We start from the raw sequence: 14,704 nt of genomic DNA on the forward strand, positions 1-14,704 counted from the left end.
GCAGTATCCCCTCCCTCTTTACAGAGAGATGAGGGAAAAATGGTCCTAAGTTATTAATGTGGCCTGAGTAGGAAGAACAACTCTAGACTTGAGCGATGCAGGCGATTGGAAGATGTCAAGGCAAGAGCAAGTTTCAGTGAAAAGCCTGCCTGTTGTTCTGGAATGCCCAGTCCCAGGAAGATAGCAGCTGGAGTCCTCCATGCCCACTTCCCAGAATAGCAACTACGTGGGTAATAAGAGGTGACAAAAAATGTTGCCCCACAATGCATGTGACCAAATATAGTTGGGAAAGAGTGAGTTAAGCTGTTACAAAGTTCTTCCTCATGGAAACCTCAGGAGCCTTCGTCAGGGGAGTCTCAGAACAAATGATGACTGAAATATATTACAGTCTTCATATGTGTTTGGCCTGGGCTGCCTCTGTGTCTTTGTGTGTGTTCGGGTTTGGATGTGTTCCTATGTGGGTGTGTTCATGTACAGGTGCATGTAGAAGGTAGGGGTTAACATCAGCCACATTCCTCGATCATTTTCTATATTATCTTTTGAGGCAGGGTCTGTCAACTGAATCCAGAGCTCACCGATTCAGCTAGACTCCCTGGCCAGCAAGCCTCAGGGATCCTTCTGTATCTGTCCCCAAGGGCTGGAATTACAAGATGTACACTGCCATGCGCAGCTTGAATGTGCATGCTGGTGATCAGCACTCAGGTCCTCGTGATTGCGCAACAAGCGCTTTACCCCAGGCCTGTCTCTCCAGCCCTGTCTCTGTCTGTTTTAAGGGGCATTTCGCTGGAGTAATATCACACAGCACACATCCCAGGGCAGATGACATTGCAGGGGTGAAGTGGGAGGAGGAATGGTATGAGGATCGTGGTATGACTGTGAAAGAAACTAGCCTCAAGAGCAGAGGGGAGAAGTAGCCTCAACTCTAAAGGCAAAGGAAAAAAAATCTGGTGTGGGAGAGTGTTTGGGGGACTTGATAACCGAATTGCTGCCTTGTATTTGGAGCACCAAGCTTTTTGTTTTCCTTTTCCACTAATCAAAATCAGGATACCCTAGTTAGTTAATAGCACACGAAATCCAAATGCAAGAGAAAGTCTTGACGTGGTTGCTTTCTGTGTGGGAGATGCTTGGATGACTTTTTCAAACAGTGGTCTGGGGCACATGAGCTTCCCTGGTCTTTTGTGGTCCTATGGTTCTAAGAAGAGCGATGGAGAAACCCAGGCTTTTAGCCAACAATGCTAAACATGAAAAAGATACCTCTCCTACTGTGGGAAACAGAAAATAGTGTGGTACTCCTTGACCTGAGTGAATGTGCCCTGATAAATAGCTCTGTCTAACAACCGTGCAGGGCTGCATGGTGGACAATTTATTTCTTCATTTCTAGACACCTCACAAGCAAGATTACTGGGTTAAAAGCCTCCTCTCTTATTTTGAAATATATTTGGGGGGTCAAGAAAATGGAGTGTTCATTTCATCTGTGAGTCATGTGAAGGCAGGTGCTCCCCACTCCTCCTCCCACGTCTCTGCCCAGAAGCCCTTTGCTATGTCTATTTAGAAGATCAATCTCCAGTGCTGAGACCTGCTGCTGATGGGCGCCCTTCGTGGGTTATTAACCAAGTCATGGGGAACCATGGAAGGGCCTGACAAATGCAGCCATGACCAGGGGCCTTTATCTTCCAGATAAATCCACTGTGAATCTCCCCCACCCGGGGGGAGGGGAAGGGGGGGCTTTGGGACAGCAGGGCGGGGGGTCAGAGAGTAGGGCTGCCAGCCTGTTCTGCACCCTTCTTGGAATCTGGCTTTAGTAAGAAAAGATCCCCTGGGAACCAGCTGCTTTTTATGGCTTCAGAAGCAGAACTTCTGAGAAAGGGCCTGGTAGGGGGAAAAAAGGCAAATAAAGTCAGAATAAAGAAAAATAAACAGCTGGAGGGAAGGCACTGTCTAGGATTTCTTATCTTAAAATTTTTATAGTTTTCCTTTGACTTCCTCTGAGAGCTGTGAAGACATGTCAGTCAAACTGACAGCACGTTGGAAGAGGAATATAGGGAGGGGGCGGGGGAGAGAGGGCACGCGTGGGATTTAAAAGAGAGGGAGAGAGAGGCTTGGGCCACAGAAAATGAATTAGAGCAGAGATGCTTTGGAAGCTACTGCCAGGTCAGATGGGTGTGATCAAAGGTTTACTGATGCTGTGTGGGGAAAAAAATCATTAAGAAAAGGCCAGAACAAGACAGTCGATTCCAACCAGAGCCACAAATAAAATACATTCAAAGCAGTGCCATGGGGTAGCCTTTCTGTTACAGCCAGCGAAATGAAGGGGAGAAAAGCCAATGAGAGTTGGAAACACCAAGATCAGAACAAAAGAAAATACTGATGTCAAGAAGACAAGCACTTCTTACCCAACTCCGTTATCATTAGAATGTGCGTCCCACTGTTTTTTTCCTGATTGACTGATACCAAAGGCAACTTGCCCGGTTTAGCTAATTGGATACAGCATTTAAGGGTCAGGGAAAGGGAATGGAGGGAAGTACAGAAAAAAAGAAAGAAAAGAGTGAGGGAACAATGGGGGACGCATTCTCAAGCTAAGCCACCTGGACAATAGAGAACTTGTACCGGGGAGGGGAAGAGCCATTTAGTAGTTGTATAACTTCCCACAGGTTACCAGAGAATGGCATGGACAGGTCAGAAGTTGGGTTTTACTGGCTATGGATTATAGCCTTCAAACCCTGTGCACTTCATTCATATTTTGGCCATTTTTTGAAAATGACCTTTGGCGAGACTCTCAACTGGGTTAGGGGTCAAGGTGGGGCTGCTGCCCAGTGGAGCAGACAATCATTTGCGCCAGTGTTCACAGGGGATCCATTCTCAGGTGGGATTGGCTTAGTCCTGAGGTTCTGAGTAGGGTTTCAACCGTAGGAGCCTTTGAAACAGAACACCCAGAAGAGGCACCTGCAGGAAGAAGCCACCAGAAGGACCCTTGCTTCCTTTCTTCCCCATTCCCAAATGGATGCCCCAATTTCAAAGCCATTCCCACGCTCCTTTGAAAACAGTGGCCAGAAGGAAGGAAACTGTCTATTTCTCTCCTGGGAAAGATAGAACAGTTTGTCCTTCAAATAATCTGCTGTATCTCTAATTGTACCTCACCTTCACTACTCCACTACAAACCTATGAGGACCAAAGGGTTTAAGCACAGGCCAACCTCCCCATATTCTCCAGGGTCTTTCAGACCAAACCCCCCACCCACGGAGCTGACAATGACTCCCTACCGAGTTCTGTGATGATGGGGATGTTGACTCCTGTTGTGATGGAAGGCTGGCGCAACATTCCATGCACCGGGCTGTTGTCAGGAGATGATCTGTCCATTCCAGGAGGTGTGAATCCTAGTGGAGAGAAATTCAGAGAAGTAGAAAATCTGGAAATGATAAAAGGACAGTATACATATAGAACCCTTAAGATGCCGTGTACACATTATTGACAGGCAGGTCACCAATTAACATAAGATAAAAATCTGAGGGTTTTTTTTTTTTTCAAGAACATTATAGGAAATACACTTGAAGCAATTTTAACTTAATCTGATACCTTCCTAAAATTCCAGACATAACATTATATATCCTACTTATAATTCCCCTTCTCCTACAAGTAGTTACCACTCACTATGTCTAATTGTCCTTAGGAAGGCAGGACTATGTGACATACAAAATGCTCTTGCTCATGGAAAGTGAGTGAAGAAACACACATCACTTCTGGTCTAAGGCTTTGTCTTATCCTTCTCTTCCCAAACCACATCTAATATGGAGTCATGGGTCACTATGGAGATGGAATCTGGACAGCAGCCTCAGACAACTGCCTTGACCCATAAAACCTTCTAAGCGGAAAAAACAATGACGGCTCTTCCAACCACTGAAATGTTTCGTGTGTTGCTACCACGGCCTAGCCAAGCTCATTCTGACCATTCTCCTCAGCCAACTGATTGTATTTCCTTCTGCTCTTGAGGAACTTAGGCCCTGGGTTTGACATGGTTCTGGCTGGTGAGACTTGAGGGCAAATCTGCTTGGAGGCTTTCAGCAACTGTTCCTTGGTCTTAAAAAGACATGCAAAGGAAGACACCTCATTTGATCCCCCTAGACACTATTTCCTATGCCTTCACTACCTAGACCCACAGCATCCATCTTCCAACTAGGATGAACAGCTATTAAATACAAAAGTTACCTGCTGCTACTGTCTGAACTGAGTAGAACTGAGTAGTAATGAACTAGCCTTGAATTCCTGAGGTAACCGACCTGGCAGTATCAAGACATCATGAAAATTTATAAAAAAGGTAAGATTTGAAATATCAGGTTTAGTAAGAGCAAAACTTCTTCCAGCCAAGTCCACTGAGTACCTTGTTAAGGATGCAGGCAAAGACACACAAAGATGGGAAAGTTCTTCACATCATGCCTGCGCTCCTTAGAAATTCATTTTCCAACTGAAGCTCACAGCAACTAAATCTGTTAGCTGTGTGCTATCATTCTCTTTGGTGTGTTTTTAATTTTTGTTTAATTAAAAAAATATCTTTGGAGATAAGGTTTTTACAGTGTAGCCATGATTAGTCTGAACTCACTTAGTAGATCTGGCTAACCTTGAACTCACAAAGATCTTCCTGCCTCTGCCTCCTGAGTGCTGGGATTAAAAGTGTGTGCCGCTATGCCTGATTCCTTGGTTTCTCATGTCTATATGGGCTCACCAATAAACGAGGGACTTAAAGGTACAAAGATATTTGCTTGGCTTCTCTGAATTGATCATAGGACCACATTTTACAGTCACTACTTAGTAATGGGACAAGGCTGGGCTGATTCTGGCATTTGGGTAATGTCTGGTGCTCAATAATTGCCTATCCTTTGGGAAGTCTACAAGAACAAAATGCCAGAGACTTTTGAGGGGGCTTTCTCATTTTCTGCTCTTCTTTATTTAAATATCTTATCAAGTGCTATACTTTCAGGAAGAACAAAAGAGTATCCATTCCCGATTGCACTTAATTTTTTTTTTAGTATTATGACACCTCAAACAGACCAAGTTACATTCAACGAGCTAGTGTTCATTCTTGCTAAACTTTGGAATGTGTCTATTTTCCAGCCAACCGCATAACCAGGAGCATGCATTTTAAATGCTAGCTGTTTCTTCCCTTCGAACAGTGAAGGGGAAGAAATAAACTGTTTTCATCAGAAGTGGCATTCAAAAGCATGAAAAATTGCAAGTGACAGCTGTGCAGATTCAGTGGATGTGACGTTTTTGACTTTCTTCAACTTGACAAGTGAACACCTTCCATCGGTAATGCTATATGCATAATACATGGCCTGTATTTTGACATCCACCATCAGACGCTGACTGGAGAAAATATGGGTGTGTTCCTCAAGGAGTAGCACCCATAAAGCAGGCAGAGATACAGGTCACACGGTATCAAGAAAGCTGTATTTCATTGCAGAGCCTGCAACAAGCTGAAGCATCCTTTTATTTTATCTTATTTAAAGATTCCATTTTCAGCTGTGAAAAGACTCAATCCCTTTGCATGAAACCTTCATTAGGAAGTGGCATGCTTCCTTCCTAGGCCTCTTTCACTCTCCTTTCATATTCCATTCCCCCCCCCCCAGACTCCAAAACTGGTTCCATCAGCATCAGCAACTTACAAACTGATGGGTAGCCAGATACCCTTTACCTGGAGGTCTATCTCTCCATCTGTAACCCCAAGAACAGGATACTAATGTTGACATGAGAACTTTAGAAATATCACACCACCTCCTACTTCGCAACATTTCGGCCTTCACACTGGGTTTGCAAAATTAACGAATGTATAGATTTTTCTCCTTTCCTCTCATATAGTCATAGTAAGGACTCAGACTTGATTAGCATTGTTTCCTCCCTTAGGGGCCTACTGTAGAAAAAGTATGTTCTGAAGTGCCAGGTGTTGCAGACTTCCTAAATGACCTGTATTCCATCTGAAGGCATGAAGCAGGAGGATACCTTAGATGTCATCATTCTAGTCATGGTTGACAAAGCAGGTCTTAACAATGTTCAGGTCTCCGCCCCTTTCAATGCTGGCATCACTTTACATCTCTACATCAAACAACACTGCTGTTCTGTTTGCACAAGCCGCGACATGAGGCATATACACCAGGGATCTGCAGCCAGAGACCAGAAAACCTGGGAAATGCTCCAACATGGGAGACAATCCTTCATTTCGCCCAAAGAAACCATTAAGAATGTCAGTGTTAGAGAGCGAGACTAAGAAACCTCAGAAAAGATTCAAGGTGAATTTGTGGACTGCCTGAGTTCTTCTTCGGCTCTTGATTCTTTAATATGTTAACACCGTACTCCATGGAGCTAGATATGACTTCCCCAGACTACCTCCTCGCCTTCCAGGGAAGCCCCACCCCCAGTCCCAGTCTTCAGAGGCCCCTGTGCCTGGCACGCATCTGTGTTATCCACTGAGCATCAAGCATCACCACCTTGACTGACCCTGTCTCAGGCCAGATATTCTCATTTCATGTGCCATGGGAGAGTATTAGGCCAGAGAGTTTACTGTTTAGTTGGGGTTCTGGCTTATGCTTAAGAGGCCTGACTCCTAGAGAAGAAATAAAAGGGACTAGTGAAGAACACAGCCTTGAAACTGGAGGTCATGGGTTCAAATTCTGGTTCTTTATTTCCCGATGTCTGTTAATTTTTTAAAGATATTTTTATTGCGTTATTTTGTTATTTGGCTATTCCAGCCATGTGTACAATAAATTTGATTACTCTCCCCAGTGCCCTTGATTATCTCCCTCCCACTCTTCTCCATCCCTTTCTCAGATGCCTGATTTTTGGTTTTGCTTTTCCACCCACTTAGTTTAATCAGGGCCACCTGTGTGACCACTGGATTGGGACTATCCATTGAAGCTTGATGGGGTTATCAGGGTTATATGACTAAAGGTTATGTTTCCCCTTGTCATTGAATTTACCAGAAACAAGTAGTTCAGTAGTGAGGGGTAGAGCTCTGAGTCCTGCCTCCATGCATGTCTGACTGTTGATTGGTCCATGAGGGGTAGAACTCTTGAGTCCCGCCTCCATGCATGCCTGTTGATTGGTCCATGAGGGGTAGAACTCTGAGTCCCGCCTGCATGCATGCCTTACTGTTGATTGGCTCCTGAGGGTGTAGAGCTCTGAGTCCCGCCTCCATGCATGCCTGACTGTTGATTGGTCCATGAAGGGTAGAACTCTGAGTCCCGCCTCCATGCATATCTGCCTATTGATTGGTCCATTCTTGTACAGACTCAGCACAGGCGTCTATAGCTGCTGTGAGTCTATGACACAATGGTTGTGTTTTGCAGAGAAGGCATTATTTCACATCCCTTCTTAATTCCAGGCTCTCACATTCTTTCTGTCCCCTCTTCCATAATGTCCCCTAACCCTTGGAGAGGACAATACACATGACTTGGGTTGGCTTTGTAGATAAAAGCACAGCACAGACAATATTCTCTCCAGGTCTCTGATTCTTCATCAGAAGTATCCCTTATACAGGGAATATGGAAGGCTAAGGTAAAATGTGCCAAACTTAGTATGAAGTAAGCATTCAAAAATGCTGTCCACCAATGACAATGTTATACTAGATACACAACAAATACTTGTGGAGAGGACCAGCATCTGCCAAGACCCTTTCCTATGGGTAAAGAACTGAAAAGCATTTGACAGATTTTCTAAAGAAAATCTTAGAAAACTAATGAGAAGCCAAGAATCATATCAGGTGTTTTTGTTATAAATAGATTAGTCCTGCAATAATAATAATGATAATAATAACAACAATAAATAGTAATAATAATAAGATAGCTGGAAACATCTCAAGAAGGAATCTGGATATTGGGAAGGCTGAGGTTTTCTTCAGATTTATAGGAAACTGGTATTCAGCTTCACACAGGAAAGGCTGTTAATTCCAAATAGCAACTGCTGATCCCTTCTAGAAACTTCTCTTTTCTAGACTTAAAGACTTTCTGTCCCCCTTTAATTGGAAGTCATTTGCTCTTTGGGCTCCTGAAACTGTCTTTATCACTCTGGTTTTTTTTTTTTTTTTTCTGGTACCTGTGTTCTGGACACATCATCCCTGCTGGACTGAATGGAAGGATCAGCTGCAGCTGATCTCTGGATATTGGTTGTCTCATAGGCTGAGCAAGTGAGGTCTCAGCCAAAGAGAAGAAAGGACGGTGAAGCATTAGTTAGTGAAAAGTTCAGAGCATTGTACTTTAGTGAGGGTGGCTTGGAATGAAATAATTTGACACAAGAACTTAGATGGTTCCTACACAAAGCTGGGAGAAAAGACAGAAAAGGTGACATCAAGGTTTTCATTGATTAAAAAATTGTTTCCTCCCACACCTAAGGCTCAGGGAACACTGTGGAAGAGGGGGTAGAAAGATGGTAAGAGCCAGAGGATCAGGACGTTTGCTGTGAGATTGTGTCTCCTAGTAAAGTCAGAAGTTACACTCATGAAGTCCTACCAACGTGTTTGCCCAAATGTGAACTGAACAAGTATGACGCCAATGGACAAGCCAAACTGTATGGAGACAAGTCTATGAGGCCTTAGCCCTATGCTAAGAACTATAGGCAACTGAAGAAAGCTAGGAATGTGAGCAGTGGTCTTCCCTAGGGAAGAGCATGACAATTGGTGTCCAGTGCCAAGTGGTCAGCCCTAAAAACATACATATAAGTAGCATTATACCAACTGAACAGGTTATATTTAGGAATATATATATGTATATGCATATATTCATACAATAACAATTAATTTTTTAAAGGCCATGGATTTGAAGGCAAGTAGGGGAAGGGTATTTATGTGCATATGGGAGGGTAGAAAGGTAAGGGAGAAATGTTGTGATCCAATTGTAATCTCAAAAAGTACAAAATTTCTCTTGAATTAAAAACGTGGAAAAAGAACTGAGTGTAAGTATGCAAAAAAAGTTAATTATTTCTGACTGATGGTGTATACATGCATGCTGGGTTTTGCTGCATCTAAGAGACCAGGCACAAGCTATTTATGACTCAGCCAAACTAGTAGACCAGAAAAGAGCTCTGTGGAGCAATGCAGACTGAGGGTGCTAGAAAGGAGCAAAGGCCCAATGTCACTCACTTAATGGGCTTCAAGGCAAAGGGAAGGATGCTGTAGAGATCACTGATCACTGTAACTGAGAATGGTGAAGGAAGACTGGGATAGCATGGCAGGGGCACTGTGTTCTCACAACTTAGCTTCTCACGACCATCCTAAATAAATACTCTTTTGTTGAAGAAGAAACTAGAGCCCAATCATGACCCATAGAGAGGGTTGGCAGTGTGCCTCAGGGATGTCAGATCTGGTTAGCGGATCTCAGATCTAAACCAAACCTGTTTGCAGGCTCCTCTAAACTAACCCTTGCTTCTCACTGTGCGCTAGACTGTGCCCAAGGTGTTTTCATGGCTCATTCCAATTATGGCTCCTCACAACTGTATGAGCTGAGAGACCAGTTAATATTATCACTTTTAGAAAGGGAAAATAGTACTGGGAAGAGTTGAGTAGTTTCTGAAGGATACCCCAGTGTAAAGTAACTGATCTGGGAGTCACAGTCAGATAGTCTGACTTAAGAGTCCATGTATAACAGATAATCCAGTGGTTCTCTCTCTCTCTCTCTCTCTCTCTCTCTCTCTCTCTCTCTCTCTTCCTCTCCCCTACCTCTCTCTTCAACGCTGGCAAGCAAGTTTGAGACACAAGTCAGACTAACTTTTTTTATCATTATTGTTTTCACTTTTAAACAATAGCGCACAACAACTGGGACCCATTGCAGTCAGGCTTAACCTGCTTTGGTGTAGCAGCCTGCACAGCTCAGTGTGTATAATAAATGCTTTAGTACAGTACTTTTCCATGGGGGAAACACAAAGTACTTCCTAAATCTTCCCTAGTTAAATCCCTAAGCCTTTCCAGGGAGAGAGGGAGATGGAAATTCTTATCAATCACCTCCCTTAGACTAGATGGAGAAATGAAGGTAAGTGCCTCCCCCATCCCCATAGATTTAACATAAAGGAATTGGCTCGAAGGGTGAGCCAAATTATCTTTTATTGTGTGCATATAAATGATGGTTAGAAATCCATATGCTACGTTAAACTAGGGAAATAAATTAGGCCCAGTCATGGAGGTTCGCTGAGACAGGTATTCAATATGAAGTTGTAAAAGGAAAGATCACCGTTAAAAATGATCTATAAAGACATGTTAAAAATCAAGAGAAACATCTCGTGTTACATCATCTAGGAGATGAATTAGATTTCCTGTTAATGCCAGCAAGAAAAAAAATCCCCAAACCAAATGTCAGATGAAGTGAGGATCAATAAAAATATTTTGATAAGTAAACGCACCAGTGCTATTTAACACATGATTGGCAACTCCTGAAACATCAATTATCCAAATTTCCCATTGCTGCTTATGGGAAAATTATGCAGATTAGAACTTGATTAGGCTTATATCATGAGACTCAATTTAGACTTTTAATCTATTAAGCTCCAATAAATGAGGCATCTGAATAGCTCCCCTGAGCAACTACAGTAATAGCCACAGCAGTCATTTCTGCAGTGAGTATGCCAACAAATTTATCAGCAGCCCAAGTAAAGAAAATTCTATGTTGGAGAGGAGCAATTGCATTCTAACTTGGAGGGGCAGAAATAACCCATGCCTATAGGGTTGGTTGGGGAAAGAGATTTTGGGGAAGAGCTATCAGAAAACTCCTGTCAAAGAGAAGAACTTTTGGTTAACCTTGCAATAGATGTATATATTTTCCACAGCTTTTTCAATGGTTTCCGATGTTGGAGTCTAGTGTCAGGGATTTATGCAGTTAAAAAAAACTTAAAAAGAGATTATTTACCAAGGTGACAAGTTCTCCTGACATTGCCCACAGGTGACTCCAAGTGACCACTTTCTCGTTTGCAGCCCCGGGTGGCCAGAGCCTCCAACCAGGAGGAGCCTTCATAAATTAAAATGAAGAGCAATCAAGCAAGACACTTAATATCAACCTCTGCCTGCCACATTATGGGCACACACATAGGAATACACACACACACACACACACACACACACACACACACACACGAATACATACACACATACCTAGGAATATACACACAGGAATACACACATATACACACACAGGAACACACACACACACACACACACAGGAATATATACACAGGAATACACACAGACACACACAGGAATACACACACACATATATAGGAATATATACACAGGAATACACACACACACACACACACACACACACACACACACACACACACACTGAAGAGTACACAGCCACACAGCCAGAGGACTGTAAACTGAGGCTGCAATGTTCACTAAGTATATACTAGTCCACCTTGGGATGAATGAGACAGGGAAAATTAAAATTAATCAGGACATGAAAAATGAAAAATTAAGCAGAGCTCTGATATCTGTCTAGTTAAGCTTTCTCAGTTGGATTTCTATTACACCCAATGGCCCCAACTAGTGCAATCACTAGGAAAAATCTCCACAGAATAGTTTATATGTCACTGATTTTTTTCTTTTTTCTTTTTTTTTAAATGTACTATTAATTACGTATATGTGTGTCTATCTATGTGAGTGTAGGCAACCTGTGTGAAGGTGCCTGCAGAAGCCAAAGAGAGTATCAGATCTGGAGCTGGAGTTACAGGCAGTCGTGAGCTGCCTGGTGAGTGCTAGGAACAGAGTCGGGGCCCCAGAAAGAACAGCAAGCCCTCTGAACCACTGAGTCATCTTTCTAGCCCATGTTATGGGTTGTTCCATCAAATGACTTCTTCTTCAATCAGTTTCCCACATGCTTGTGACCAGTGACACAATCTGGGCTAGTGCCCCTGCCCCAATTCTTTCTACTTGTAGTAAGTAGCACCGACATCTGTTTCATGCTATGATTTTTTTTTTTTTTTTTTTTTTTGTAGAGACTGTATTTCATTGGCACTTTAGGGAGCTGATGCTACCTGATGCAAAAATAAAAATAAAGATAAAAATAAAATTAAAATGCCTGATCCTTTTTCCACTTTGCTTCTGGGATCTGATTCAAAGCAAAGCCAATGAAACCAGCCAATCAAGGAACCTTCTTCTATAAAGCTGTTTGCCCAGCAATCTTTATTCTTTGTAAGATAGATTCAGCACTCAGAGAAATCTCGCACACATAAAACCAATGTGTTGTCAAGAGTCACCCCAGGGGCTGGAGAGACAGCTCAGTGGTTGAGAGCACTGGCTGCTCTTGCAGAGGACCCAGGTTCTATTCCCAGCACCCACATGGCAGCTCACAGCTCTCTATGATTCCAGTTCCAGGGTATTTGACACCTTCACATCAATGCACATAAAATGAAGTTAAAAAAAAAAAAAGCATCACCCCTTAAGAAGTCTCTCTCATTAAAGAATGTATGGACTAGTATTTGTCTCTAAAGGGCTGGTGAAGGCATGAAGAGGGGCAAAAGGGAAGAAAGTGGGAGAGGGAGGGAAGGAGTCACTATTGAAATACAACTAAAACGACAGATTTGGAAAGAAGCCTACCATCCACCTGGTCAGAGGTCTTCATGTATGCAAGGACAGTGTAATACCATTGTCTACAGCTTATCTATTATTTGTCTTGCTTCCTCTCCTGTGTTTTACAACTCTAAAACAAGATGTACTTTGTCAACATGAGTCAGGGGACTTAAAATTTTACCTGCCCTTTGTTAGAAACGATTTTGCTTTGATAAAATATGTGTACAGCCGTCATTCCCTTATATTAATTACTTGGTATAGTGTTTTTTGTCTTCACAGTTCCTGAACAACATTGAACAACATGAATGTCAAGCCTTAGGAAAACAATTGTGTTAAGGATTCATCCAAAAGATATTTTGCAGAAAAATACTTAAGGGCATTAAAAACAAATGTTCCATCCATTTTTGAAGGTAAAGAAGTATTTATATCTAAGGAAACAATAAATAAGTCATATTTCTTGTATTTGAGCAGTGAAATTATAAGGCTCCTTAGCCAGCCCTAGAGGGATGGCACAGTCAGTAAAATGCTTGACTTGGAAACATGAAGACAGGGTTCCAATCCCCAGAAGCCATGTAAAACACTTGGGCGTGGTGACACGGATTTGTAAAATCAGTGCTGGAGATGGCAGATCTTCGGGGCTTACGAACCAGCTAGCCTGGCCTTCTTAAAGAGTTCCCAGCTAGTGAGGAACTCCATCTCAAAAAAAAAAAAAAAAAAAAAAGAGAAAAAAAAAAAAAGAAAAGAAAGTGAACATTGGAAAGTGTCTGAGGAAGCATGAGGTTGCTCTCTGGCTTCCATATGCATGCACACACACAAACCCATACATTCACACATACACACATACATATACACACAGGAAACTTGTAAATATGCCATGCCTTCCTAAATTTTACTTATATGAGCTCTTAAATGTTCTAAAGTGAGTACCCTTCATGTAGATAATAAGAGACAATCTAAAAATTAAAAATTAACCAAATGCAAAAAGAACCCTGTGATCTCAAAGCCTTGTGTGGATGTGGTCTTTATGGACTGAGAGTAGCTTTGCTGACATGGCAATTGCTGAGCCCTAGGATTCAAAAGGTCATTCTCAGAGACTGAAGTTCTAAGAAGGAACTTACTATATGCTAATGTTTATATGTGCTTAAGCATCTTCCATCTGCTCCTCTTGATTGTCACTTACCTAGTGGACCCCTCATTTCAATATGGCAGAGACCAGATCTGACTTTTCTCCACGATTAGTTATTCTTTGTCCCTGCTCTGGGAAGCTCTTCCTCTTCCTGCCACCATAACAGGACAAAGGACATTTGGCTCCTCATAGAAGGTCTCATCTTTCATGACAGATTGTATTTCCAGTAAACTGGTGGTTTGCTATGGCAGGGCACATGCAGACACATGCATTTGCAAGAGGGTGATATGACGTGGGTGCTAATAAAACACATAGAAATCCTCCTGCCTGCTGCCAAGATTATATAGCATTTTGTTTCCATTACATCAATTTTTTCTCCCCCTTTTGTGAACATTAATCAAAGAAATACAAAGAGCTCATTAAAGTGATAGATTGACTGGAAATGTAACCACCTTTTCATTATAAACAGTCCCTTTGCGTTCTCGGGGCTGTAGGCTTTGTTTCCCAGCATTTGTCACGGAGTTCAAATGTCCTTATACATTTAAAACTACCAAATAGCAAATGGGCCCCAGTTGTTTTGTTTAGTGTGAACCAATAGCCAACGCAGCAAAACCACACAAGGAAACTCAACCAAGCAACAGTATCTTAAACACAAAGACAGTTAAGTAGCTGTAAAGGACGGGTTTACCAGATGGCCAATGGATTGGCCACATAATTCAGAAAAGCAGATACCCATCACTGACAACCCTCAGTCAGCTATCCCTGAAAGGTCCAAGAGCAGTGGTTCTCAACCTCTGGGTTGTGACCCCTTCTGGAAGTCAAATGGCCCCTTTAAAACCTAAGTCCATCCTGCACATAAGGTATTTATATTATTCATAACAGTAGCAAAATTACAGTTATGAAGCAGTAACAAAAATAATTTTACAGTTGGGGGTCACCATAAATAACATGAGGAACTGTATTAAAGGATCACAGCATTAGGAAGGTTGAGAACCACTGTCCTAGAGAAAAGGTGCGTAGCCAAGAAAGACACCGAGGTG

General features: G+C 42.4%; 1 protein-coding gene across 4 annotated transcripts in view; it reads right to left on the bottom strand.

Moving 5' to 3' along the window:
* The window catches only part of Kcnma1 (potassium calcium-activated channel subfamily M alpha 1), a 715,240-nt gene that overhangs the window by 39,416 nt on the left and 661,120 nt on the right, over positions 1–14,704 (bottom strand). For all 4 annotated transcript variants that reach the window (XM_059273863.1, XM_059273862.1, XM_059273861.1 and 1 more), the window contains one exon: positions 3,261–3,374. In XM_059273863.1, coding sequence (XP_059129846.1) covers positions 3,261–3,374 — 114 coding nt within the window. The remainder of the gene's footprint in view (positions 1–3,260; positions 3,375–14,704) is intronic.

Source organism: Peromyscus eremicus, chromosome 9 (genome assembly GCF_949786415.1).
Source record: "Peromyscus eremicus chromosome 9, PerEre_H2_v1, whole genome shotgun sequence".
In the NCBI taxonomy this organism is placed as follows: domain Eukaryota; kingdom Metazoa; phylum Chordata; class Mammalia; order Rodentia; family Cricetidae; genus Peromyscus; species Peromyscus eremicus.